At 42.1% G+C, this 27,286-nt stretch overlaps 1 protein-coding gene across 1 annotated transcript in view; it reads left to right on the forward strand.

Moving 5' to 3' along the window:
• Positions 1-26,954, forward strand: part of kcnn3 (potassium intermediate/small conductance calcium-activated channel, subfamily N, member 3) — a 45,052-nt gene extending 18,098 nt beyond the window's left edge. The window contains exons 4-10 of the mRNA XM_070835504.1: positions 8,757-9,053; positions 10,127-10,248; positions 12,379-12,520; positions 17,538-17,648; positions 24,101-24,228; positions 25,426-25,495; positions 26,482-26,954. Coding sequence (XP_070691605.1) covers positions 8,757-9,053; positions 10,127-10,248; positions 12,379-12,520; positions 17,538-17,648; positions 24,101-24,228; positions 25,426-25,495; positions 26,482-26,904 — 1,293 coding nt within the window. The 3' untranslated portion in view covers positions 26,905-26,954. The remainder of the gene's footprint in view (positions 1-8,756; positions 9,054-10,126; positions 10,249-12,378; positions 12,521-17,537; positions 17,649-24,100; positions 24,229-25,425; positions 25,496-26,481) is intronic.
• The last annotated feature ends 332 nt before the right edge of the window (positions 26,955-27,286 follow it).

Genomic DNA, 27,286 nt, shown 5'->3' on the forward strand with positions numbered 1-27,286 from the left:
TGTGCAATTTGCATAAAAGCACAAGATTGGACTGCAAGTGGCCATCAGACCCTGCTGGCTCTGGCTCGGTGAAGAAGTTATGACATTTTATCTTAAAGCAGTCTGGAATAATTTCAGCTCTTAACAGAACTGCTTGTTCCTTCGGATCTAAAAATGCAGTGTTGCATAAAGCAGCCTAAGAACAGTTTTTTCTTAGTCATTGTTTCAGAATTGCACTGATTTCACTGAACTCACGTTGTCCTTACAGCAATTTGTCATTTCCAAGTGTCAGGAAGTTCTACTGCATACGTTGTGTTAAACTGTATTAAGCCTTTAATGGCTTTGGATGATTTCTAAGCATATTTACATTGTAATCTATTGTGTATATGCACTGTAGAAACATTTGTCATCTCCTTCTCTGATTTTTGAATGACATTTTGATAACCAAATTACATAAACATGAAAAAGAAGAGCCATTGTTATTACAATCAAGATGGGATTAACTTGAACAGTGTTACTATGGTAACCTTATCATACTCCTGTGCCTGTGACAATTCATTTAGCATTGTACCTGGTTTAGGAATATATTTGAGAAATTTCTTGCAAGCATGACACGTGTGCAAGTAAAAGCTATCTTTTTAACAGAAATTCAAGGAGAAAGTTTCTTTATGCCTGCTGGGTTCACTGGACATTAGTCTGGTCACTGAATTGAGGATTGAATAAAAGTGAAATAGACTGAAAACACAAAACAGTCAGGGCTTGACCACCTTGTTTTTTTATGATTGACTTTAACCGTACTTTTTCTGTATTTCTTTGTAAGACTTTTTCACAGATTATTCAGAACTATTATACAAATATTATTAGAATTTGACCAGAGATTGTTATTACTGCCATGAACTCAGGAGACGTTATACTAATGTTGTGATTGACAGTCCAATCTGTGCTGCTGAATGCCAGCTGACTGAGATTGGTTATTGATCATGGTTTTTTTTTTAACCCTTAAGTACACAGAAATGTAAAAACAAGCAGGGGGGTTACATCTGCAGCATCTCATAGTGCACACAAATCTGCTCTTATATAAGTAGGCTTCTAGGCTTCCCCTGAAACCATGCACCTTTTATTACATGCATGTTCATTTTATTACTCAGCACCTGCCTGCTGGCACCAGGCCTGTTTGCTTACATAGATGAGCAGCAAAATATGTGCCAGTTTGCGTCTGGTTTTTATTGTTGGATGGTTCAAACACAAACACTCAGATACACTCCACGAGAAGTAATTCTGTTACGATTGATGGGGACTGAGGATTGAATTATGATTGGTCTTGTCTCTAAAGACAATTATTATGACCCACAGTTTTCCAGTGCCCTTTTGGCTAATCAGAAAGATATAAAAAACTGCCAAAACTAGGCTAAAGACGTAAGCTTGCACCTTATCTTTCATGTGTTTCATGTAGCATCCACTGACGTCCATGCGCGCGTGTTCATGCATTTGAAATTCTTGTCTGTTGCATGACTCACTTATCTGCCAGCTCACCAGTGGCCTTCTCTTCTTTTCTTCACACACACACAGTTGCATACAAATACACATATGAACATTTGAATACGCAGCCACAACAAATAGAGGACTCTAAAACTAAAGGCCCATAAACCTGCAAGAAATCCAGATTTGAAAAGCAACAATTGAATTGTTGAAATTAATCAAATCAGAATCTAAGAGAGTGTGTGAGAAAGAGATATTTCTCCAGTCCATTAGTGCACTTTAAGCATTAGTGAACTGTGTTATTCGGTTACTTTTGGAGGATTTTAGAGGCAGTCCATTGATCAAGAAGACTTTGGCTTGGCACTCACAGCCACTCAACAGAAGGCAGTCGGCATTAGGAAAATAAAGTGAGCAGTAGTCTTCCTAAAAGAGCTGTCTTCTTTAAAGTCCTGAGATGTCTAGTACTTGGACGGTCATTTCATGATGTTATGTTCTGCAGATTCTGCATAATGTACATCCGCCCCTGGGAACTATAATGGAAGAGAAAATGAGAGTGAGGAAAACCACAGCGTACTCCTTAGGCTGTAGACATGAAAGAAGCATTTCACCCACTTTTTCCAAGAAATGTTAATTTATCAGATGCCATTTGTGTCTTGCTAGCCTCTGGCCATTTTTAGAAAAACAGTTTGTTTTTTATATTTGCATTGAGGGAAGGAGATTCCTTGTCTCAAGACACCACTGGTGGAATCCTTTCTTTACTCTCTTCCAGTTGCTGTTTTTAGACTGTCAAATGGCAGACTAGGAACCTTTGCACACACCGAATCCGTGAACCTTTCCTCATCTCTCACACTTTCCAACACTTCCTCTTCACTTCCATGACACCCCCTCTCCTTTCTTTCCTCCGTCGACAGTGCAGAAACAGCCAGGAGGGTGTTCCCTTGGAGCTGCAATTACAGTCAGGCAAAGGGTGTTATCCTCTCTGCATATTCACGTATAGTCTGTGCGTGTGTGTGTGAGTGTGTGTTTGGCTCGCCCCAGTTATTTTCTGCCTGTTCCAGGGATTTCCATGCTGTAGGACCCAGACATTTCCCAGAGGTGTGACTATGTGTGTAAAAGTATGCGTGCATGCTTTTCAGTTTTAGCTCTGTCACTGTCTTCCTCCGTGATTGGGGCAGTTTACGTCTCAGACTGATTTTTAGTCTTTTCCCTCCTGTGGGAAATGTCAACTTGGGGCTGATTTGCCTGAATCTCCCTCTTTCTTAGAGGTTGTGCAAGATTTGATGGGGCCGTCTGGATGTGCATATGTATGTGTGTGTGCGTGCATGTGTGCAAAATTGTCCCTGCATGTCTCACTTGCTTGCTTGGCAGAGTCTGGCCAGCACTGCATCTGGTTCCGTGATGAGAGACATCTGCAATGAGGGACTTAACACGATTACCAAGGTAGGATGGCCGTGGGGATTGGAAGGGGTCGAGGCATGGATGGATGGCTGAAGAGGAAAGATGGAGGGGGGGCAAATTCCTCCAGCAGGTTACAGATATAGCAGAGGGAGGTTACTTGAGGTGGAGAGTGTCTCAGACCTCACACCTTCACCTGTGAGGAGACCTCAGCTTTGGTGCTGTCATTTTCGAATATTTCTCCTTCTTCTTTTTTCCCCCACCTTTTCTGCCCTGACCTGCTCTTTGTTTTTCCTCTTTTACTTTGCCCTCCTTCTGTCCTGTCTGCTTTGTCTTGCCTTCCCTTGTCCCTTAGCCTCTGCCCTGTGATGCCACATTTTGTTAAAATTTGGAAAATAACAGAAGAAACTTTTTTCCACGATCTTGTTCATTTCTCCCTAAGGGCTTGTTCTTTATGTCCAAGTTTATTTAGCTTTGCTGTTCCCTGACCATCCTCCCTGTTTCTCTCCTGATAGAGCTGACAGTTTGTGTTTGAGGTCCCATATACACGCACATGCACAGACAATCCCTGCCTACTTTTCCTCTTCCCAACCTCTGCTCCCTCATTCCCTCCGTCTGTCCTGTTCATGTAGGGGCAGTGGCACTCACTCACTCCCATTGACAGATTACTTTCCTAATGGAATTTAATTATTCATCCTTTCCTTGTGGCGATTTAGCCAGGAAAAGACCGACAGCAAGAGCATGAGGGAGGACAGGACGGGAGGGCGGAGGGAAGAGGAAGGGAGAGGCACTCATTTCCTCCCGTGGCAAGAAACTGGATCACCCCTGTTTTGATTTGGAGAGATGTCGTTTGGAGAGAGAAGGAAGGAGAGTGAGGGATGTAGGAAGGAGGAAAAACAGAGAGGCAGACAGAGAAAAAGAGAGAGCGAGAGCGAGACAGGGATGATGAAGTGGCTCTGTCTCTCGCACACATTGAGAGGAAAGAATGAATGATGACATATACATAGAGTTGGTGCCCTACTCTCTGTCTCAAACAAGCATGCACACACAGAAACTTACTTAGTATATTTAACTGACTAACATTCATTGCCTGAATGCCATAATATTAAGTATTACATGCCTAACTCCAATCTTAACCCTGAAATCCAGTGATTAATCATATGGAAACCAGAATATTGTTACCAAATGGGAGGTGAATCCTCATAATATTTGTCCCCAAAATGGGAGTGCACACTCACATAAACCTTTGCAAGTCCCTGCAGACAGCATGAGTGTTAGACAACCCGTCTCACACACCTCTCTGTCTTTTCTCCTGTATCTCCCTCGTCTTTCCTGTCTCGTCCCTCACTACATTTCTGTCTTTTTGACTCCCCCTTCCTCATGCCCCCCCCCCTCTCTCCCTCTCTCTCGCTGGGGATCCTAATTAAGCTTGGCTGCTCTTTGATGTTGTCGCCTTGGCAACAGTCACCATGACGAGGCTGGGTCTGCACACTCTCTCTCAAACTCACTCAGGCATACACAAATATACAGTACACACACACACACACACTCACTCACACACGTACATGCGAACACATCCACGCTCTCTGAAATCATTAAAGAATACAGCCAGCGTTTGACCCTTGGCTCAAATGATAGCTTACACAATGACTCAGGCATGTGCGTAGGCTACATATGTGTGTGTATATATGTTGGCTACAGTGTACACACATGTTAGATCAGTAGAACAAGGAAAACACATACATCCTGCTGAGCTAGATGTAGATAATGATGAAATATGCAGCGTGTGTATCCATAGAATGTGGAAGTGGCAGAGCTTCAGGCAGCTTTCATCATGACAGTGACCAGTTAGTTATGACAGAGAGCAGCTGGCTGTCGTGCCCGCTTGTTCTGATGTTTGACCTGTTCTTGTATTTTTTTGTTTTTCTAAATAAATGTTTGTGTGGGCTAAAAGCCCTTTAGATGAATCATGTGGTAAAGAGCAATTGTTAGCACTGGTTGTTCCTCGAGGCGTCACAGCATCTGGTGAACTCCACCGAATTACAGGAGTTCCTCATTTGTCAAACAAAAGGCCTGGCATGCTCAACTCAAATGTCCTTAGAGTGCGATGGGTGCCAAGCCAAAATTCATGAAACTAGCAAATGAAGTCATCAGCACTCGCAAATAAGTATGCAATACCCTTAATGATGCACAGCAGCAGAAGGAAACCGACATCTTTCAGCACTAGGTTTCCTCAGCGTGTCTGAGACATTTGTGGGTGTTTCCCCTGTGAGCCAGAGGCCAGGTACCTGCCGGTGATTAACATCCAGCTGACATAAATCAACAAAACAACATCATCAAAAGATAAATATTAGGAAGAAAAATAGTTGTCCGAAAATGTAAGTCATAAGAAGAAACATATCATATTCTGTTCATACAACAACCAGATGAGTGGACAACTGATTTACATACTAACAATAAAAAAAGGTATGTATGTAATATGTAATATGTAATTCATCTTGTGCAGAACTTCCTTTGAAAATACAAATATATATATACATCAGTCAAAAGGTCATAATCAAAAGACAAATAAAAGTAAGAAAAATACTAGTAAAAAAAAAATCAAGTCATGAGAAGAAACATAGTGCATAAGTGATCAACCAGATACAACCAGATAAGTGATTAATTGATTTGCATACTAAGAATAAGAAAATGCATGTATGTACATGTGTGGACCTCCATAGAAATCAGCAGTGTATATAAATCAATAATACCCATTTGTATTCATTAAAAACAAGACAACAATAATTTATCATTCAAGCCCTTTGGATACTCAGGCAGTAAGTATCCAATACGTCTCTCTTTGGAGAGCCCCCTCAACAGTCTCAATACCCACAAACCGTAGCCTACAAACTCCATGGCCAGCAGAAATGAAGTGTCTTGTTACAGAAGACCTCTCATCCCTATTTCTGATGGTACTCGTGATCAGAAATGCTAAAAATCCTTCTCAGCAAGACAAAGGGGGAATCACTGTGTTGATACCACACAGTAAAATCCATTCAAATAGCTACACTTCATGTAAGGTCCTACATGCACCTCTTCCCCTGACTCCCTTTTTTTGGGTCTTGGGATGTAAAAAAAAATGCATCTGATGGCAGAGAAAGATGTGAAAAGGTACTAATCAAGACAATAGGCTGTTGTTTAAGAGGAGGAGGATTAGGTGCTGAAAGGCTATTTCTGCCCTTTTCCCAAGCCTTCGATAAATATGCCTTTAAAATCATTTTCTCAGAAAAGGGACAAACAGGTCATTATCCTGTCTCTCAGATTCTTCCGCTCGAGCTACAATTTCAACAGCTGACTATGGGGTAGGCTTCTTTCAGGCTGTGTGGATGATAACATGGGTAATGTATTTAGTTATTTCTGTCTTTCTTTTTGCAAGAGACTGTAGTCTGAAGTAACTCAGAGCTGTTTACTCTCACATCCAAAAAAGACAGATTGGTTGAAGAAGACTGATTTTACTTGGCTCTATGGTCAATGCAATAGTGGGCAGTCTAGAGTTGAGATACCCCTTAAATGCTTCATTTGTATCAGTTAATATAAAAAACAAATCATCAATAACGCTTCACCAAAAGAAAAATAAGGGTTGTAACTGTAAACGGGAACTTCCCCATAAGCAAGTTGGCAGAGTTAGGACTGAAAGGACTTGGCACCTGTCGGTTCCTTGAATACAAATAATAATGTAAAGCCTCCAACCGCTCCCTGGGGCTCAGTAAGAGACCCTATTCCAGACAAACCAGGACACCCTGGGACGGATTCTTGACAACTTTTATGAATCTTAGTCAATATGTAAATAATTGGGTATATGGGATGATGAATGTGATGATGACTACTTCCTTCCCAATTACGAGTGTTTCTAATTTTATTAATTAATTTTATGCTGCGATACTATTACACCTCTCTTGTCAGCACTGTGTATTACAGTCGACTTAACATTAAGAAGATCTTAAAGGGCCTTTCTCTCCCCGGGTAGAGGAATTGGAATAAATGAAGAAAATAAAGACCTAACATCATCTTCAACAAAACAAACTCTCAGACAAGTTAATAGTCGTGTCGGTGTTTTCATGCGGACACTGTGGTCCAGATGATTCGTCGTGGTGACTCTGAATAACACGGCTGACTGGATGCAGCACTGGTTTAATTCCTGATTCATCAGTCAACAGCCCACTGGATGACTGATCCTCATGTCTTCTGTACACCGTGTGCATCCTCTCTATTTTGTGCAGATTGTCAGGGTTACTGTATATCCACCTGTTTTTTTCAAGACCAGTGTCTCATTGGTATCCCAATTGTTGTTTTTGATAGGAATCAATAAAAGAGCTGCAGTGTTCATTCAATTCCATCATCTGCTGCGAGCTGAACTTTGGACAAAGTTGAACCAAGTCTGGGCTAGGAAAGACATGAAATCACATGACTTGAAAGTGTCTTAGGAAGCATTTTGAGTATTTTCTCACTATCCATATCCGAGAAAACAAATGTGTGAACTTCCTCAAAACATATGCTGCCGTGCACCGAGGAGCAACGGCCAAAACAAACTGCTCAAACATGGTGTGCTCAGCTGCATAAACTGAGTATATTTCTTCTTATGACATGTATTTTCTTACTACTATTTTTCTTACTAATATTCTGTTCTTGTTGATGTTATTTTGATGTGATGTGTATCAGCTGGTTAATCACCGGCAGCTACCTGGCTTCTGTCTCAGAGGGGTCACACCCACAAATGTCTCAGATACGCTGAGGAAAGCTTAGTGCTGAGATGTGTTGGTTTCTTTCTGCTGCTGTGCATCATTAAACATGTTAGATACTTAATATACTTAAGGTACTTAAGTACTGATGACTTCATATGCTAATTTTGAGTTCCTCGTTTCTCTCACTGTGCCACTGGCCACTCTATTTAGGCACTATGTTTTGCTACTCTCTCTCTTTAACCTGTCCACTTCTCCTATCATGCCATGTTTGTTCATACTTGAGTCCAAAATAGTTTATTTCATAAAATTGATAAATTATTATAATAAAATTATATATATATTTGTGGATAGATAAATGCTTGAAACCAGTTCTTTGTTCTAGAAACAGGCAATTAAAATGAATGAAATAATTTTAATGCACTGGCAAATTCCCATGTTTTAAGAAAACAAGACACTCAGAGAGACCAACATGACAAGATGGCGTTTTTGTTTGTGGTATCATCCTTTCCCTGATATTTCCTAGTCCCTATCTTTATCTCTTTATTTCTTCAGCACTTCACCCATCAGCCCCACCTCCCCCACCACCACCACCACCACCCCCCCACCCACCCCCGAGTTCCAGTCAGCACCGTCTGGAGGAGGGCCCCTTTAATGAAACCTGCTCTTACCACTTCCTTATAACAACAGCTTTTGCGACAATATCAAGAGTAACCACACTAATTACAAGCACAAAACATCAACATACAGGGAGGAAAAACTACAATTAAATAAATTAAAGTAGCATTGTTAGGCACATGCTCATGAGACTATGAATACATAGTGATTCTTTTTTTAGAGAAATGTTGTTGTTGTGATAATTAGAAACCTGTTTTGCTTAACAGGAGCTGCTTCAGATGACTTGGCATCTTTAGTTTAATTTTAGCAGGAGTTGTAGGTTATATGAAAATGAGCCAAGCCACTGTGTGGAGACTGAATAGGTTGCTGATTAGATGGATGGTGTTTTACATCTCAGGAAAGAGACATTTTCTCTAAATTGCTGCTGGTCAGATCACTCAGCTGTCCTGATGAGAGGACTGTGCCAGCAGAGGGTTATGATGAAAAGTTTGCACAGGCACGCATTGAAACCAGTGTAACTTCTTCCCTCTTTTAACTCTCTTCATGTCCTTCCTGTCCCCGCAGCTGTTTGTCATCGACAACGGAGCGGACGACTGGCGCATCGCCATGACGATGGAGAGGGTTCTGCTCATCGCTCTGGAGCTGCTGGTATCTGCGGTGCATCCAGTGCCTGGGGACTTTAAGTTTCAGTGGCGGGCGCGGCTGGCCTTCTCCTATGCGCCATCGCAGGCCGAGGCAGACCTGGACATGGTGCTGAGCGTGCCCATGTTCCTGCGCCTCTACCTCATCGCCAGAGTTATGCTTCTGCACAGCAAACTCTTCACTGACGCCTCCTCCAGGAGTATAGGTGCCCTAAATAAGGTCAGAGCGGTTTTGGGCTTGCAGATGTGTGTACGTGTCATATGCATTCAAGAGTGTGGCGGTCAAAGCTTTCGTCAGAAGGAGATGAGTAGTATTAGTAGTATTAAGGTCAAGAGCGCTCTACTCTGAATTGAATCTACGTCTGCCCTGTCCCTTTCATTCCTTGCTTCTATCTCTCTAACTATCTCAAGTCCATCCTTTTGCTATGTCCTTCTAGCCACCCTGTTTCTTTTCATCTACCAGTTTAAATTCCCTTCCTCTCCTTTTGTTATCACTCTGCATAGAGACTTGGATGTAAGCTATGGTGGATCCTTCATAATACAATATGAGATGGGAGCGTGAAATGGGAACAAGATATTGCATACAGCTCAAATGGGGCATGAAAAGAAAGTACTAGAATGAGATTGCAATAGGACTGCAGAGAAATGTGTACAAGCCATGCCGTAAATGATTGGTATGAGTTTTGTAATGGCTTTAAACGCTAAACATTATTGTAAAATCAGGAAGTAGAGACGTAGTGCGTGGTGGAAATATGCAAAGTATGAGGAGAACAGCGGGAGAAACGGAGCAGATTTTAAGTGATTTAGCATGTTGCGAGTGTATTTGCAATCGCACTGTTCTGACCCTCAAGCTGCAGTAATGGGGCGGGGAGGTGTAGCTGCCATTGAACTGCAGCTCCAACATGACAACTCATTCATCAGCTGCTTAACCCTTCCAGTGCTCAGCCGTTGCTCTCAGATCATCCACCTGCCACAAGTTGATGACAAATGAACCACGGATAAAAACTACACAGAAATAGGCCAATTACTCAAAGACACTGTATAGCTTGACCCGAGTCAGAGGGCGAGCCCCGATCTCGACTCCAATTACAGTGGAGATTCTCTGAGTGTTGCCTCTATCAAAAGCTACTCAGAAGACTAATTAGTAAAACAGCAAGTCTGTGTGGGAAACAGTGTACAGGATGAGGATTCAAAGCTATACAATGCTAACCCATGAGGGAAATGTGTATTACATTGTAATTTATTAGCTCGTCTGTACTGAGAGTGTGTACTTTGTGTGTGTGTGTATTGCAGGTGCATTTTAACACACGGTTTGTAATGAAAACCCTCATGACTATCTGCCCCGGGACGGTGCTGCTGGTCTTCAGCATCTCTTTGTGGATCATCGCTGCTTGGACCGTACGAGTGTGCGAGAGGTCAGTAGCATAGCAGGTTAATTAGGGTGTATGCTTGTGTGTCTATTGTATAGTGCGTGTTTGTGTAAGTGTAAGTATGTGTGTGTGTGTGTGTGTGTGAGACAGAGGGCTAGACTGTGATTGGAGGAGAAATTCTACCAAGCAATTAAATTCAATTGGCAGGAAATATAATCTGGGACATGTGTGCAACATTATCCATCTTTAGACTTCAGTTTATGAGGCTTTCTCACCAGTTGTACACTTAATTTGATCCAGGGAATGGAGTTGTTACTTCATTTGTCCATTTTGTCTAATAAATCAACAATATAATACTGTCCTGTTTAAAATAAGTAGTCAGTCTCTTAACTTTGTTATAGCACACTATAATGCATAATTTAAGCTTATGAATTAATGGTTTTAAACACAGTAAACATAGCTGAAATCACAGTATAGTATATAATATAGGAACAAACTCACATGAAAGGATCCTTGCATCATGAGGACTGGAAAACTGGGGAAACAGCTTGCCAACCCTGGTCCAAAGGTGACAAAATGTGCCTATCAACACGTCTAAAGCTCACTAATTAAAATGTAAACGACAGAGGTGTAAATATGACACATATTACACAGATTAAACAAACGTTTATTAGTGAGCTTTAGAGGTGCTGATAAGTGGATTTCGTTACCTTTGGAGAGAGCCTGGCTAGCTGTTTCCACCTGTGTCCAGTCTTTATGCTAAGCTAAGATGACCAGCTGCAGGCTGTAGCCTCATATTTACCGGGCAGATTTGAGAGTGGTATCGATAAAAACCCAGAAAGCCAGTAAGTGTATTTCCCAATAAACTGCTTCAGCTCAAAGTCCACTGACTAGATTTCTCCCAGACCTTTTGGCTACATCTCATGGCCTTCATCAGTGGATGAATCATAAATAAACGAATAACTAATAAATAGGTCAATAAAAAATGTAATAAATAAATACTACATTTCTCATAATTACAACTCTTGTATATTACATTATTAATCATTCATTAATCCTTTATACGCCTGTGACAAATGCCTCAAAGGAAGAGTTATAGTTGTTGACAAGTACATTAATAAATACTTTTAAATGCCCTTATATTCCATGCACAACTATATGATAATGTGTTGTTTATTAATTATTAATTAACTTCTTATAAATGCTAAATAGGGGGTTAAACATGAATGTACCCATCCATTTATCCATATCTTGCAGAGCAGTTTTAGTTGTAGGGTTTATAGCCTGAAGGTTTATGTACATCCACAGGTAGAAAACTACTTCTTGTACTTAAATACTTAACAGCTGTGCCATATGTGTGATTTATCTAACATTATCTTAAACTAGCAGAGATATGGTCAAATATGAAACATCTACTGACATAGATGTCTCGCTGTCATTGGAACTGTAACAATGAACTGTTTCAAACTGTAGAACAAATTGTCCACTTATATTTAGATACTTATAAGATTGATAATTGATTTCATACGTTATGTACTGTTATTGACACACCAAGAGCGAAGCAGAAAGTGACCATCCATTTCAAAGTGTTTAAAACGCTTTTCGAGATAAACAAGGAAATATGGCAAAAAGTCAGTTGGTTAATAAGCTTGATTAAATGCATCATTGCCCGGCTGCTGGGAAGTCATTGTTTGGTCTACATCCAAGTTTAATTGGCATTTCCTCTTCTTTCCAAACCAAATTAACGAAGCAAAAAAAGATAAAGATAAAATTCAATTAAACTGCCTCAAACAAATTTGTGAATTTGGAGAGTGTATCACTTCAGGCTAGAGAATAGAGGGATCATAGCAAATACATCTTTTGCTAATATCCAAGGCTAAAATTTATATTTTTCTATTGAATAGCTGTTGAGAAAACAACTTTGTTTCAGATCTGCACCACGTTTGGTTGCTATGGCAACAGTGTTGCGGGCAGGATAGGGTAGGAGTGATGGCGGCAAGAGCTGCAGTTATGTGTTATGTTCTGTGTCAGACAAAATTGAAGGACACGTGTTTGTGGTTTGACGCCCACATTTGCAGACAGGACCAGTGGGCCAGTTATGTTGTTTTTATTTATTTAGTACCTTTTATTATTGACTGACTTTATCCTGTGAACACGGGCGACACTTCTTTTCAGGTATCACGATGCCCAGGATGTGACCAGTAACTTCCTGGGGGCCATGTGGCTTATCTCCATCACGTTCTTGTCCATCGGCTATGGAGACATGGTTCCTCACACCTACTGTGGCAAAGGAGTCTGTCTGCTCACAGGAATCATGGTCAGTATGTTTCCCCTCTCTCTCCCTCCCTCTCTCTCTCTCTCTCTCTCTCTCTCCCTCCCTCTCTCCCTCCCTCTCTCTCTCTCTCCCTCCCTCTCTCTCTCTCTCTCTCCCTCTCCCTCCCTCTCTCTCTCTCTCCCTCCCTCTCTCCCTCCCTCTCTCTCTCTCTCCCTCCCTCTCTCTCTCTCTCTCTCCCTCTCCCTCCCTCTCTCCCTCTCTCTCTCTCTCCCTCTCTCTCTCTCTCTCTCTCTCTCCCTCCCTCTCTCTCTCTCTCCCTCCCTCTCTCTCTCTCCCTCTCTCTCTCTCCCTCTCTCTCCCTCCCTCCCTCTCTCTCTCCCTCTCTCTCTCTCTCTCTCTCTCTCTCTCTCGCCCTCCCTCCCCTCGGCTCGTTCAAAGGTCAGCAGATTAGAGAGTACGCTGTCGTATATATCATATATGTATATTATATACACTGTCGTTATTCCCTTGACTGTCCTCATTGCATAATGAAGGTCCCACCTTTTAGTGTGCCATGTCCTCCCACTCTCAGTTTCTATATCTCTCTCCTTCATTTTCTTTCTGTACCACTCTCTCGTTCCGTCTCTCTCTTTCTATTTATCCCTCAATCTCTCTTTTCCTCTCTGCCCGTCTCTCCTTCCCTCTGGCCATGTGTTTATTTCTATCTACCGTCCATCTGTTAGTATCAGTGTTTAAGCTGCCGACTGCTCATCTTTTTGCCTCACTTCACAGGTGTTCTTCGCTCTTCAAACCATCCGTCTTTATCTCATTTCCTGTCTGTTCTGTCACAAATAAAAGGAATAACCAAAAGTTTTTGGAAATTGGGCCAACATCGTTCATTCATCTCTTTATATGCTATGACTTCAACATACACTGTTTTGAATGATTAGGGGAAATCAGCGTCATTTCAAATGTAAGAAAATTATATGTTTGTTAATAGTTCTACAGCTAAATGTCAAGTAATTTCAAATTAAATGTGCTTTGGCGGCTTTTGTTTATTTTTATAAGATCTGGAAAGAAAAAATAGGAGGTTAAAATGTGCTATACTACTACGTTACCTGGAAATACTTTTCTCTTTGAACACGCTGTGCCACATGTTCTATGTTGCCAAAGGTGAGGTGAGGTGTAATAAAATACAGCTTACCGCTAAAGAGCTTAAAGTCACTGCACAGTGGACGCTTACCTGGGTTAGGGACAGTGTTTTTTTTTCAAACAAATTATGTAATAATATTATTGTTCTGAATCCAGAGTCATTTTTCATCAACTAAATAATAGCACAGATGCCCATTTTGTCCTTTTTACGTTTTTAAAACTTAAGGGAATCACTGCAGATAAGCTTTCACTCATTACTATGCACAGTAGTAGTATAGCTGAAATGGTCAAAGTGAATGAGAAGTAAAGGCAATGTGCACATAAAAAAGAAAAACACCACTTAGCATTTTGCATTGCTAAACAATCTTCAGTCAAGTTCCATGGCAAGATGTGATAATGTGGCCACCGGCTCAGTGATTATAAAAACAAACAGCAGAGCCTCTGAATTGTTTTTGTTCCATTGAGAAAATAAGATAATGAGCTGCTAGCATTTTATTACCAGTACCATCACTGCGGCAATCTTCCATTTACACACTTACATGCCTGGTCCGTTTGCACTTGAGCTGAGTGTGTTTTGTTAAAGTGCACCTGAAGTCAAGCAGCAACCACCATGGCTGAATACTGAAGCCAGTGTAGAAGTGCCTCAAGATGTAGTTTAATGACTTCTGGATGATGGTTAAAGAAAAATTAGAAAGCCCTCAACATAACTCTCCATGACAGTTTTTTTTGGGAAATTAATGCACTGTCAGATTGCTATTTGACATCGTAGTGCAAGTGTGCAGCTGTGGATGGAATCATCTACTATAGTAGATGACCCTATAAGGTCTCAGAGAGGATCTTAGTGTCTTTATTTCTCAGTGTTTAATTACCCCAAACTACCAAAAAACTGCATGTGTATTCCTTTGTCCCCATTAAATCCTTCTAACTTCTCTATATGTGCGAGTTCACCTACTTTCTGTATAGTTCATTGTGAATAAACACACTCATGCACACACACACAGACCCCCCATTTGCTGGTAGTATCATCCATTCGGACAGAGTATAACTCTTACTGTAGTGCAAACACACACACAAAGACACAAACCAGGGGGTGGATACAGAACATCCCAAGCCCACTGTTACAGACTGCATCCTCCACACAAACACTGACAAAGAGCTTGACATACACTCTTAGTATGACTCCCACACACACTCTCCTCTCCTGTCACACACACACACACTCATCGCACTCTTCAGAGTGTTCACAGTGGTTTATTTTCGTTGATCTTCAGAGGAGTGAGGATGCAGGTAGATCGAGAAAGGGGAGGCTTGTATAGAGGAGGGAGACCAGGCGCAGCAGGTCGTGGGAAAACAGAGCGTAGAAAAGATTTTCTTAGTTGGGAATTATTGTAAGGAGTTTCTATAGGGGAAATTCTCACTGTTGTTACTATGACAACACATGAAGGCCAACAACGTTGGAATATACCACTGCACCGAGGCTACCTGGGGCGTGCCAGGTGTTAGTGTGTATATGCGTGTTCGAGTATTGTTGTAGGCGGGTGGATGGTGACAAAGGATGGATGGTGGCAACTATTAAAAAAAAAAGGTGTTGTCTAAATGACCACTCATATCACATATGAGTGGTTCATGCATGCAGGCGTGTGTTTGCATTGTTATATCTTCATTCATGTATGTTTGTATGCATCTTTGCTGAAAACAAATGTGTCAAGTTTGTTAATATCTTCGTCAACACCAATAACTCCTCCAGTGATCACCCATAATTGGAGGCTAGTATAAACCGATAATGAAAATGGTAAAATACAATTGTAAATATACAAAATATGTTGAGGTGCTATCATTGTTGACAAATAATGCATGTCCATAAACTCTTAAAATTGCCTTGTACCTGCATATAATGTCACAATATTGTGCTATAAATAATTTTTGAAAAGATTAAATACTGCCTAAGAATGGAGAGGGTGGGGAGGCAGTTAAAGTAAAGTATTACCATATGAATGTGTATTTGTGTTTTTGTTTGTCTTCCATTTACAGCCTCTTGATAGACTGTTGTTCTGGATGGGGCGTCAGGTTAAAGACATGCAGACTAGCTGCCATTTAAAACCTACTTCTTGTTTTTTTTTCTGTTCCAAAGTGCTTGTATTGTGCACACTAATTGAGCAAATTAAATTTCACATTTGCGTTGAATATCTTCCCCTCTTTCCTCTGTGTTCTCGCCGACCTTTCCGCATGAAGATAAAGGGATGCAGTTTTTACCTGGAGTGTGCGGATGTTACACAAACGCACAGATGGGTGATTCCCCGTTTTTCTGACAGCTCCGTCGATGGCTGCGGTGTAGTGGAGGAAGCGAGGGAAACACCGAGGCGTATGAAACAAATCACAGCAGAGCAGCCATCGTCAGCCGTGTCACTCTGTGGAGATTGTACAGGGAACCCTGCTGAAATCAAATGGATGCAGGCGCATACACAAACTCACAAACACACATGCGCTCGCTCGCTAGCACATGCATGCACATACACACACAGCCTGTCTTGACAAACCAATCAGCATCCCACTGTTTCTGACCAAGCAGGGTATTTTTGAACACACACACACATACACATAGCTGGGTACACGCACACCGAGCTGCACTTGTGACTTGTACATATTGTACTGTAGCAATTTGTTGAGGGCTCTTTTCCCTAAAGCAAAGGCATGTATGAATGCTCTAAGGGTTTTCCATCGGCTCTCATCATATTTTATTTATAGTTTTTGAATAAACACAAATAGAGTGGATGAGTGTATAGACGTGGGCACTAATGCCTGTTTGTGCGTTACATTTTACTGAACCCAGCCAAAGTTATTTTTGACAAACCTGTCTTATCGTTCAAGAGTGTGCATGATGAAGTCTTGGTTATTTCCTACGCTTCAAAATGTTGCATGCTCCCTCGCTCTGGCTCTCATGTTTCTCTCCTCATACCTCTTTTATTCCCTCTCTCCCCAAAATTTGCAATGCACACACTCACAAGCAGGAAGAAAGAGCACTCATACATTTTCATTAAACACTCTTAATCTTAATTCATTACTTATCAGGAGATATGTGACCTCATTAACATTGCCGCCTTCTTCATTCTTCATCATTCTCTCCTCCTATTCTGTGCTCACACCCTCACCTCCTGGATTCATCCCTCTCTCCTCTCCCTTCCGCATTTATATTTACTCATAGCTCTTCTCTCTTTATCTTCTCTTCCCCTCTTCCCTCTCGGTGCCTGCCCCTACAGAGGAACCTGTGAGCACTCAACAGCCCCATTGAAAACAGTGTCTAATCTGAAAGTTAATTAAGTCTGTCTCCCTCTCCGTGTTCCTGCTCCTCTTCTCCTCTCAAGCATGTCTTTTCTGGTTGAGAGACTGCTGTCACTCTTTCCCAAATGAATTTGCCATATGTCCCATGTGAGTCGAGTTGGAATACCGACAAACCGGTCTGTGTTTTACACTTTTACACTTCCTGCAGGCCTCCAGTGACAGGAGAAGACTGACACCATGTAATTTAGATTGACAGCATCTAATTAAATGAAATTCGGTGGTGTCAATCTTTGGTTTGTTTTTTTATCTATAAGGGGCATATTTTTCAGCTACATATAGAAGCGATATAGAAGGGATCTCACACCAGATGGATTGGAAGTGAAAATAGACTTGGCTTGCCTCTCTACATGAGGAAATGTCGATCTGGAACAGAGCTATCCCTCTTAATCCTCTCCTCTCTCCCATTCATTCTCCTTCTGTCGCGCGGTTCCCTTCCTCATATTTGTCCTGGCTCCCTTCAATCATCTGGGCTAATTCCCCGGCCAAAAGCCACCGATTTACCAATTCCTCCTCTTTACTGACTGACTCAGAGCTCTGTTTTCTCCTCCTCCTCCTCCTCCTCCCTCCCTCCCTCCCTCCTCTCTCTCAGGGTGCAGGCTGTACAGCTCTGGTGGTTGCCGTGGTAGCCAGGAAGCTGGAACTGACCAAGGCCGAGAAACACGTACACAACTTCATGATGGACACGCAACTCACCAAGAGGGTGTGTAGGCTTGTGTGCTGTCAGTGGTGCGAATGAGTGTTTTCTTGCATAAATAAAGTAAAACCATGATTTTTAGAAGCAAGCATACATTTTCCGCTTGTACCATGACTGGAGCTGCCATTCATGAACTACAGTTTTTGAGTATAATCAGCCTTTAGTTGATTTTGTACCATATCTTCATATTTCTTAAGGAGCAAGTCAGCTTGGCCTTTCACTTCCCCCCGTTCACCCTCCCAAACTACTACATCACACTGTCACCCTGTATTGTTGTGACTGAGTGCCATGCTAGTTGAGTGAGTGAAGGCAATAAAAGGTCATCTCTTTCTCGCCTTCTCTATCCTGCTCCCTCACTTACCATCTCTCTCTTTCTTTCCATCTTCCATCCTTTTCCTCCCACACGGCCAGCCCTCCACCCTACCACCTCGACGACTTTCTCTGACATTTGTCTCTCTTACAGTAAATCCCCTTCTTCTCTCTCTCTATTTCTATCTGTCATTGTCTCTCCTATCCTCCCTCCTTTGTCCACTCCTCCTCCCCTCAGTCCTTGCCCCCACCCTGCCTCCTTCCCTCCATCTCTCACTGCCTCCCTCCTCCAGTCCTTTTCAATTTTTCATACAGTTGAAAGACCCAAGTTTTAAAAATAGCTCCCATATCAAATATGTAGGGTACATTATGGCAGCAGGATATCTGGGTGACTGAACGGGGTAGGGTGATCAATAATTTCAGTGTGGACAAAATATCAACCGAGAAGCCGAACAGACCCTCTACTGGAGTCGTGCTCTCACCTCATCTTCCCGCAGGCTGTGGCCAGGTCAAGCACAGTCTGTTTTCACAAGACGTTTAGCACCTTGAACGGTATGTGTTTGCGTGTGTGTGTGTGTGTGTGTTCATATGAGTTTTTTCATGTAGATTGTTCCCCATCTGGACCATCTAAAGCAGCATCTGGTGTAACCCCCCATTTGAATGGATCCATAACTGGATGTTATTCAACAGTATAATTATATAAAAATGGATACTGTTACAGTAAGTTTTATATGAGACATGGTTATCTTTGACTTTCAGTGAAATCTCAAAGTGTTTGTATACTGTTGCCATCAGCTGCACAATGTGTCAAGTTTGGATTCATGATACAAGCTACACAGTTAATTCATTTATCTATCAACTTTGGCTATTTACACTTCCAGCAGCCCATGATGTTAAGGTGTTACAGTACAACTGAAGCAGGTCAGTTGGAGACAGTCGTATTGCAGTCGTATTTATATGTTTATGTTGCTGCTAAGCACTTTTGTGGTTATATTTTTTTAAATCAAATCATAATTAGTTTTTCAAATGACTTGAGTTACTCGACTGTCTTCCCATGTGCCCATTGAGAACTTTAGTCTGTTCCTAAAGGTCTTTCATTTTAAAGTGGAAAATAATATCATTTTATAAGTAATTGCAATGCTGTTCATTGCATAAATATAAATCCAATGGCTAACGTTTAATTAGCCCCTATATTAAGAGGAAGCCCATACCATACATTTTAATGTGAATGTCCTCCTCAGTCCAGTAAATCACAATCTGAACAAAGCCAGTCATCAGATAAGGTAGGTGCCATGCAGCAGTTTCAATCAACACAATGCAGCGTGCTGCTTGGTGACATTTTCTTCAAAGGGTCCTCGGTTTATGCAGTGGTAATTGTCTCCTGCCCTCTATTACTGAGAGACCAACGATTGAAGCTGTTGTATGCACATTGATTTACATGGCTGGGGCATTCTCGTCCATATCATCGTAACAAGAGAATACAATCACTCAAGGCTTTATAATGAATTATGCAACGACTGGCTCTACATCCTGCCATCATCATATGTGTGCACACACACGCACACACGCACATAGACAGACACACACGAACAAAAGTGCACCCACTGGCTTTCTACATCAGTGAAATGGTGTTTCCTTCCCTTTGAAGGATTATCAAGAATGTCAATTAAATGCCAATCAGTGAAGCTCTTAGCTAGTGGAACGTGTTGTCAGTAATGTCTGTTGATCTTTCTATCTTTATCTTTACACTTAAAAGCAGGTGTTGGGTGTGGTTTTACATTAGTGCCTACATAGTACAGAGTACCCCTAAAACTGCAAGCGAACTAGCTTCCACACCGCACAGTAAAATACATTTTCCCTTAGACATCTGTGCACCACACAGATCAGTTCAGTCTGAATTTGTGTGGTATATTTGACACTTTCCTGACACATACTTCAAAATATTTTCACTTTCCATCATTTCGGTGTTCTTTGCTTTCATCTTCAGATCTGATTTTTAGACGCACTCGACAAGACTGAAGTTGAAATCTTGAAATCTTGTGTGATGCAGGTTTGGTGGAGAGGACCAAATAACCTTATCAGGGAGGATGATGTGCTTTAAAAGCATAATTCAAAGTTCAATGCACAGGGTTGGTTTTCATGCAGTATTCAGAGAAGAGTTCCTCTCCTTTTGATGGGATTAACACGGATGTTAATTAAATAACAGTTAGCATAGGCGTTAAGTCGACCGTGTGTGAGGTTGTAAGTGCTCTTGTTTGATGTCAGTCATGTCTTGGTGTCTTAATGCAGAAAAAGACTCGCAAGCTGGTTGCAGCCGTGTACCATGGCTCCATACTGATGTATTGTTAATTCAGAGCACTGCTCAAAGTCCATCTGGTGAGAACGAAAGTGTGCCCTGACACAGAGTGCTCTTGATGCTGAAAAAGCAGGACACACTTACTGTAGGCACTAAGTAAAGTGGTGTCTTCCTTTTGATGCCGCCACCATGTCAATTAAATGCCACTAATTGAAGCAATAAGCCAATTTACCGAGTGATTGCGAGTTCAGTACTAAGTGTTTTATGTTTTGATGCAAAGTTGAAAATGTTTAGTCTTTCTATAAATTTGCACTTTGAATATGTATCCTGCCTCCACTCTGGGCCATTGGTTAATTCAGAGCACTGTTAGAAAGTCCCTGTGGCATATTCAGAGATTTGCCCTCTCTGAATATCGAGAGTGCACTCTGGGCTCTGGCCAAGGAGGAGGTGCTGCAGTTCCTTCCAATGTTTACACCACTAGCCAAATGGGAGCAATCTAACCCCCAAAGATTTCTACTAAGCTAGCTTTCACTCCACACAGTAAAAATAACCCTTTTTCCGACAGCCTTTTAATTCACACACAAGCCAGATGGATCATTAGTGTGGATGAATTGTGACAGCGACAAAAATTAATTTGACACTCAATGAATGCATTTACACATCTTTCTGATGTTTTTCACTTTTTGCCAATTGAACCAGAGTGTGCTCTTCCTTTTAATAGAGCAGTGTCTGGATTCAAGAAGGTTCTCTATGGTGTGCTGTCTAGCAAATGACCTCATTCAGGAGACGGTGGTTTTAATTTAATAAAATGTTCTGTGACCCTTCATTGATTTACGTTTTTAGATCATGTCTTGTGTCTGTGTGGGTTCAGGCATGTGCAACTGTGTTCGTGTGTCTGCTTGTGTGCGTGTGCGAGACTTGTCTCTTCCCTTTGTCCCAAATGTCTGTGAGGGGAAGGTCAGAGCAGGTAAGGCCACATGTCGCAATGGCACGTGGAGGAGGTGGGAGGTTGTTGCTAAGGTAATTGCCCTGTTTGTTTATGTTTTCTGTTCTCCTAGAAAACACCAATTGTCTCTCAAGCACAAAGCACATAATTACTAATTGCATGCATAGGTCATTAAAGCGATTTTTCCAACATCAGAGGAAAAGCCGAGGCTTCTCCTCTGATGTTGGAAAATCTCTACAAAAAGTGCCGCCCAGTTTGTTGTTTTTTATAGCAATATCTAAATATGAGACTTTGATCATTTGAAAAAAAATACATAACTGTTTTTATGAATAGTGGTATTATTATTGACTGTAATGACATTTCTAAATATTTCTATTTGTACTGATTGATTTACACACCACAATATGTCACCAACCGCCCAACATGATGAGGTGTGGGAACCCCTTGTCTAAACAGATTTCTCATGTACCTGCCATAAGGTGTGCCGTGTAGGGGAGCAGCCAGAACAGATCTTTGACCCAAACCAGCCATATGGCCCCAACGTGATTGCCCAAGCACAGCCCATATGGTCGAGGAATGGCTGCCGCTGCTCTCGTTTGGTTTCTTGTGGAGCGGTTCATGTTGTGTCTTTTATTTTTTCTTAATGGAGTTGCCGTCCTTGAGTCAGGTTCTACATTAACTCCCAGGAGAAGAGAGAAAGAAAAATATAAAGGGTGGTGGGGGGAATTAACTGCAAAATATAAACAGTTGTGGTAGCATCAGTCCCTGTTCTCTGCATGTGAAGCAGTTTCCAGGATCTAAATGAAGGGTGAAGCTCTATCATCGTCTAATTAAATGGCCTGAAGCAGCGCAACATGATCCCTCTGCACTGCTGGACAGATGCGAGAAGTTTGTGTGAAAACTTCCATGGCGAGCCGGCCAGACAGACACAAGATGCCATCATTCATCATATTTCACTCACTCTGCAGTGATTAATCAACTGATAAATAGGATTTGACACATCAATTTACCAATGGGCCTGTAGATACCAGCGGTATTAAATCTGCTCTTCAGTAACCTGGTTTATGATTAAAACTAGAGAAAGTGTGTTTCATTCAAACATATTTGAGACAAATTAACTATTTCCTGGCTGTCATTGATGTTTGGTTGCAAATATCCTTTCCAACAGTGTAAGCAGCTGTGATTATAAATGTTATGCTAAACCACTGGCTCAAAGAATGTTGCCATCAAGATAATAACAGTGATGCTGACATTAGTGCCACAGGCCACAACAACCAGTCTTTATTTTGATGATGCCTTGCAAGGATCTTTTCAGCTCTGCGAGTGACTCTGCGAGTCTTTGCTACATGGAAGGGAGTTCTGTAATCCTATTGATACACACTGAGAGATGAGGCTCTGAGGGAGAAACGTGTGATAGCAGGGTTTACCTCATGCTCCAGCCCTTGATTTATATCCAAATCCCATTTTGTCATGGTGTGTGGACAATACATAAATCTTTTTTTTTTCTGGGTTTCTTGGATTTATTCACATGAGATTAACATATTATATTTGAATATCATATCAGTAAAAAGCTGTATTAAGGAAAGATTTAGCCTAATAAATTTGTAACACCCATTAAGAGTACCTAAAAGCTTACCTCTTGATAGTAACATGACAATTTTAATATGGTAACATGACAAGTTAGCTGTATCTCCTGGAGGGGTCTCATATATATCTATAGTATGTTGGATTAACTCTTTTTGGTTTGACTTCCTCTGTCATTGGAAAAACATCTGCAAGGCCCAGAGCCTCCTACTCTCTTCATCTGTAGCCAATAGTGTGTGTTTGTCTGCATGTGTGTATGTGTAGGCGTATATGTGTGTGAGCAGTCCTTGACTGCGGTGGATAGGTGCTGATTAGCCAAGCTGCCGGGGTCTTTTGTGCTCCTCAGACGGGGGTATAATTGTTCTTTGTTCAGTGCTCAGCATCTCTTTGAAGTCTCTCATTCAATTTATGTCCTTACAGATTCTCTCTCCCTTCTCCCTTCTCTATGGTATCCACCCGCGCTTCGCTGGGTGTCAGACCCCGATGTTGTAATCATGTAGCAACCTATAGGGGAATTACAGTATGTGACAAACAGAACAGCAGCAGATATGGATATAGGTTGTAACAGAATCCTGATCCTTGTCCACAGAAATCGACCAGAGGCCTACACTGACATTTTGAATTAGGTTTTTGTTAAGTCACAGCAATCTCACATTCAGATGCTACGAACTAAAAAAAACTGAAGCCTATATCTGACAAGCAGAATGGAGAAAAGTAGTCATCTTGCCATTGACTCTGATGGCTATCAGGCTTTCCATAAGTGACCATCATTACATAGTCTATTTCTCGTATGTGTTTCTTCTGCAGGGATGTGGATTGTCTTTGACAGCAATTTAAAGGCAGCGACGCATAACTGCTATTGTTTCTTTTAGTTGCCGTCATAATTAAATGGTAGATCACTGGTTTTAATGAACTGCGTTGGTACTTTAGTGAATTACTTCCAACCAGCCAAGATAATGCGGCCCATTTAAGTTAGCCTAAGATATAATGTGGCATACAGACAGACCGAGAGAAAAGAGAAGTGTGTGTGAGGGAGAGACTCCTGTTGGTTTTCATTGCCAAAGCTCCCTAAGGAGAGAGCTGTTTATGAAAAGCATTGGCAAGCAAGCCAGTGTGTGTAGAGAGAGACAGAGAGAATGAGGGCAGTCTCTAAGTAGAGAACGATGGTTTCGTTTTTTTTTCTTTGAATGGAGACAATGGAGCATAGAGGGAAAAAGAGTCAGAGAACAGGGATTGGTAAACCTGTTGCCTGATTCAGTTGCCAAGGGCTACCTGTTGCTAACAATTTGTATATATGTGTGTGTGTTTATTGTCTGGGTGCAGATAAAGAATGCAGCAGCTAACGTGTTAAGGGAAACCTGGCTCATCTACAAACACACCAAGCTGATGAAGAAGATCGACCACTCCAGGGTCCGCAAACACCAGCGGAAGTTCCTCCAGGCTATACATCAGTGAGACCACAACATACATCCACTCACACTCACACACGTGCACACAGGCACATGTACACAGCCGTGCAGCTGAGCTGATGAAGCCTTTGAAATCAGCTGTACTTTCTATCCACCCACAGGTTGAATCAACGCTGATAATCAGATAAAGTGCATACCCCCCCACCCCCTCCACACACACACACACACACGCAAAGGGACACAAAATAAATCATCATCTACTAAAGGGCAGGTTCACTCCAGGCAAATACAGTTGTGGGACTGGATAATCACACTCTGTTCATCATATTATCTTTACTTAGGAGTGTTGTAGTGATGATACAAATACATACAGCACAACTTAATCACACATTGCAATTCATTCCTCCCATTGGTTAGTTGTATTTGAATGGCCACAGGGGTCTTGTTAAAGGTTGTTTTAGCAAAAGAGTTATGTATATCCTCTGTCTAGCATCACAGTTAAGTGTCCCTTTAATGTTGCTTGTTCCTTTGATCGTCAACAGTTCAGTCTAGACTTGACAACATTAACAAGTGTCTTCAAAAGCCAGAGTCAAGGGACCTAAGACTATTTTAATTGCAACATAGAAAAGCTCATCCTGAAGCGTGAGGACCGTGGATGAGTAACCTGTTAGTTTAACAGGGACACAAGTTCATCTTGAGGTGTAGCCTCATAAAATCAGCACTTCTGGTCTGCACTTCTTTGTAATAGAGGAAGCCACAGGGTTTGTTTTGTGAAAACACCGATTAGGCCTTTAGTTCATTAATTATTGTATTGTGTTCTGAGAGTCAGCGGGTCCCGTTTTTAATTGGACTGAAGAAAGATTTATTTCAGAATTTCATTCCCCTGAGTTTATTTCCTCGTAGGCCTTATTCCCAGGCCTTTATTTATATTAGAACTACCCTGTCCATTTACTCTAGAGGTTAAGTTCACAGTCTTATTTCAACATCAAATGTATGTATTTTTTCACCTGCATTACAAAATATGTGTTTCAGAGTAGACTGTGCTCATCCTATTTTTGTGACACAGTGCAGGTAGTAATGAAGCTGAATAAGGCAAGGTGACCGCTCCACAGTGTTGTTGTCTGGACCTGGAGGGATTAGCTCTCTGGACCGACCACTGTGTATTTACTGAGTTTCAACTTTGTATGTGTATTTGTGTATTTTATGTGTGTGTGTGTGTGTGTGTGTTTCTGTTTGCAGATTACGCAGTGTGAAAATGGAGCAGAGGAAACTCAGTGATCAGGCCAACACACTAGTGGACCTCTCAAAGGTGAGACACACACACACACACACACACACACACATGCAGCTGACAAACACATCTGTGCTCCTCTTTTATGCAGGACATACACTTCACAGATTCATAACCATCGTGCAGTTTAGTAACTCATACCTAGCATGCCTTTGCCCCCCAAAATGTAGCACAACATTCCTCCGTTTCAATGCTAACCTGCCGTTTCTGTGGCTTTGTGTCTCCTAGCAACCGGAACAAGTGTTAAAACAGGGATGACTGAGTGAGAGAGCGAGGAGGAAATGAGAGGAGGGAGGGGAGTGCTCATGTTTTTCTGTTACTGTGTGGGTGTCCGAGTGAGAATGTGAGCGCACGCGTGTGCGTGTGTGTTTGTGTGTGTGTCTACGTCTGTGTGTGAGTGTGTATGTGATTGTGAGAGTGATAGAGGGACAGAGGAGAGGGAGTGAGATAGAGACTTGAATAAGAGAGACAAAAAGATTGAGTGTGTGTGTTTGTGCCTTTCCAAGGAACGATGCCTTTAGCACCAAATATTTTGCAATTATGCCATCTCAATGACTCCATCTCAATTGGCCACTTGTGCTTTTACCATGGTTACGGAGGCCAGGATGTGCAAGGCAGGGACACTCTGCCGCCTTCCTTTCATTCTCTCTCTCCTCTCTCTTATTCTCTCTTTCTTCACGATGTTATAACGCCCACATAGAGACTTCCCTCCAGCCTCTTCTTCATTCCAGTTTCTACTCCCTCTTGGACATTTTTTCCTTTTGCTCTGTGTCTCACTCGCTCCCTTTTTTCCACTTTTACTTCACTCTCTAACCCCCTTTTCACTGACTTATTAAATCCAAAATAATTTTCTTTAAACAAGCTTTAATAAAGAAGCCCTCATAATACTCCTGTTTACGTATTTGCAATCTGTCTCCGTTCTTCAAAGTACTCTGTGTGCGTCATCTCCCACTCTTCTCTCTCTTCTTTCCTCTGCTCTCCTCTTTTCACTTCTCCTCTCATAGATGCAAAGCGTCATGTACGAGCTCATGTCGGAGCTCAACGACCGCAGCGAGGACTTGGAGCGCCAAATGTTGTCCCTGGAGCAGCGGGTGGAGCAGCTCACAGCTGGCTTCAACACCCTCCCTGCCCACCTCTCGGCCACCCTCAGCGCCCAGCATGCCGCCCTGGTCCACTTGCTCCGAGAGCGGGACACCAGAGATGGTAGAGGAAGTGTTGGAGGAGGTGCTGTTGTCCCCCTGTCCCCAGCTGCTTCTTTAACCACTGCCACAGCTGCGGCCTCTACAGTCCAGGTTGCATCTCCAGCAACGCCACCATCCCAGGTCCCTACTTTGGCCTTGGAGTCCCCTCTTTCGCCCCCACCACTGAGCCCAGAGGGGATCCTGGAGGCTAGCCCCAACCTCAACACCTGCCCTTCTAGCTGCTGAAGACAGCTCTGAGGACCAGGAGAGGACAACTATGGAGAGAAAACAGGGAGAGAGAGCAGAGGGGGCTGTGCTCATCCTCTCACTTCAGACTAAAGGAGAGGAACAAGGAGGGAGGAGGAGGGAAATGTGAGGTTATCCTCTGAAACTAACGCTCCATGAGGGAGGGATGAAGACGGGACTATGAGGACAAATAATAGGATTAAGATGGAGGGCCAGTGTGAATGATGAGACATGCAAGGGACTTTGGGGCATTTTCCTTGACAAGGGAAGGAGAGGAAAAATGGAGATAAAATGGAGACTCTAAAAGGTGTGAGATGGAGGAAGAATGTCAAGAGGGTGAGAAATGGAGGTAGAGAGGATGAGGAGGGGGAAGGAAAGAGGA

The sequence above is a fragment of the Pempheris klunzingeri genome, chromosome 8 (assembly GCF_042242105.1).
Source record: "Pempheris klunzingeri isolate RE-2024b chromosome 8, fPemKlu1.hap1, whole genome shotgun sequence".
NCBI classification, from domain to species: domain Eukaryota; kingdom Metazoa; phylum Chordata; class Actinopteri; order Acropomatiformes; family Pempheridae; genus Pempheris; species Pempheris klunzingeri.